General features: G+C 26.5%; 1 protein-coding gene across 1 annotated transcript in view; it reads right to left on the bottom strand.

Moving 5' to 3' along the window:
* Nucleotides 1-695, bottom strand: part of LOC138863917 (sialidase-like) — a 19,041-nt gene extending 18,346 nt beyond the window's left edge. Inside the window, exons 1-2 of the mRNA XM_070129419.1 lie at nucleotides 691-695; nucleotides 542-566 (exon numbers count right to left, since the gene is read on the bottom strand). Of these exons, the coding sequence (XP_069985520.1) occupies nucleotides 542-566; nucleotides 691-695 (30 nt within the window). The remainder of the gene's footprint in view (nucleotides 1-541; nucleotides 567-690) is intronic.
* Between the last annotated feature and the right edge of the window lie 586 nt (nucleotides 696-1,281).

The raw sequence follows: 1,281 nt of genomic DNA, 5'->3' as shown, positions 1-1,281 counted from the left end.
TGTATATATATACATATACATATATATGTGTGTGTGTGTTTATATATGTATACACACATACACACACACACAGACACACACACACACAGACACACACACACACACACATATATATCCATCTCTCTCTCTCTCTCTCTCTCTCTCTCTCTCTCTCTCTCTCTCTCTCTCTCTCTCCCTCTCTCTCTCTATATATATATATATATATATATATATATATATATATATATATATATATATATATATATATATATATATATATATATGCGTGTGTATGAGTGTGTGTGAGAGAGACAGACAGAGAGAGAGAAGAGAAAGTATTTGTGTGTGCTTACGTTGGGTTTGTTGTCGTTTATAGTAGTTTCATGTAACTGTTCATAGCAGTATTGCCAATGTCCATGTCATCTTTGTCACCAATTGTAGAATTATTTATATCATACTATCTCCAATCATTACAGTCATCATTGTTAATCTGCTGTATTTTCTACCATTATCTATTGTTGAATATATCTAAATTAAGTACCATGACTATTTGAGGTCTTACCATGAATTTAATACGAGATCCAACTCTGATGAACAATACAGATATGTAATATAATTCAGCTTATGACGTCATCCAATTGCATAATCATAAACATCAACATTTTATTGTATCGAAGATTATTTTAATATTACACATCAATACTCACTTACTTCATTTCCTTTCTCTTTTTTCCTACACATCATAATTATCACTCTCGCTCCTTTCGACCAAAGAAATCAAGAAATATGCTAATGAAATCACATTGATTGCATCGAAGAACGTGATAGAGGAAGAAGGAGACAAAATTATTAATAATTAGATGTACTTCCTCTGGCTATCAAATGTTAATGATTGGATATTTGGAGATCCGTTTGGATTGTGAAAACATTTGTGGATGATAAGTTTTGTATTTTCTTTTTTTCTTCTTCTTCATTATTGTATGAATGAGTTCGGGTGTAAGAGATCTTATTGTCTTTCTTTGTTTTATATTCATTATTTCTATTTGTGATTATTTGTTTTTCATCATCATTATAGATGTTATTATCATTATCATTATTATCATTATTATTATTATTATTACTATAATAATAATAATAATTATTATTATTATTATTATTATTATTATTATTATTATTATTATCATTATCATCATTATTATCATTATTATTGTTATTATTATCATTATTATCATTATTATTATTATTATTATTACTTTAATTATTACTATCATCATTATAATAATTAATGCTATTATTCTCATA

The sequence above is a fragment of the Penaeus vannamei genome, chromosome 14 (assembly GCF_042767895.1).
Source record: "Penaeus vannamei isolate JL-2024 chromosome 14, ASM4276789v1, whole genome shotgun sequence".
NCBI lineage: Eukaryota > Metazoa > Arthropoda > Malacostraca > Decapoda > Penaeidae > Penaeus > Penaeus vannamei.
Note: the sequence above shows the minus strand (reverse complement) of the source record. Positions and strands in the feature narration are given on the sequence as shown.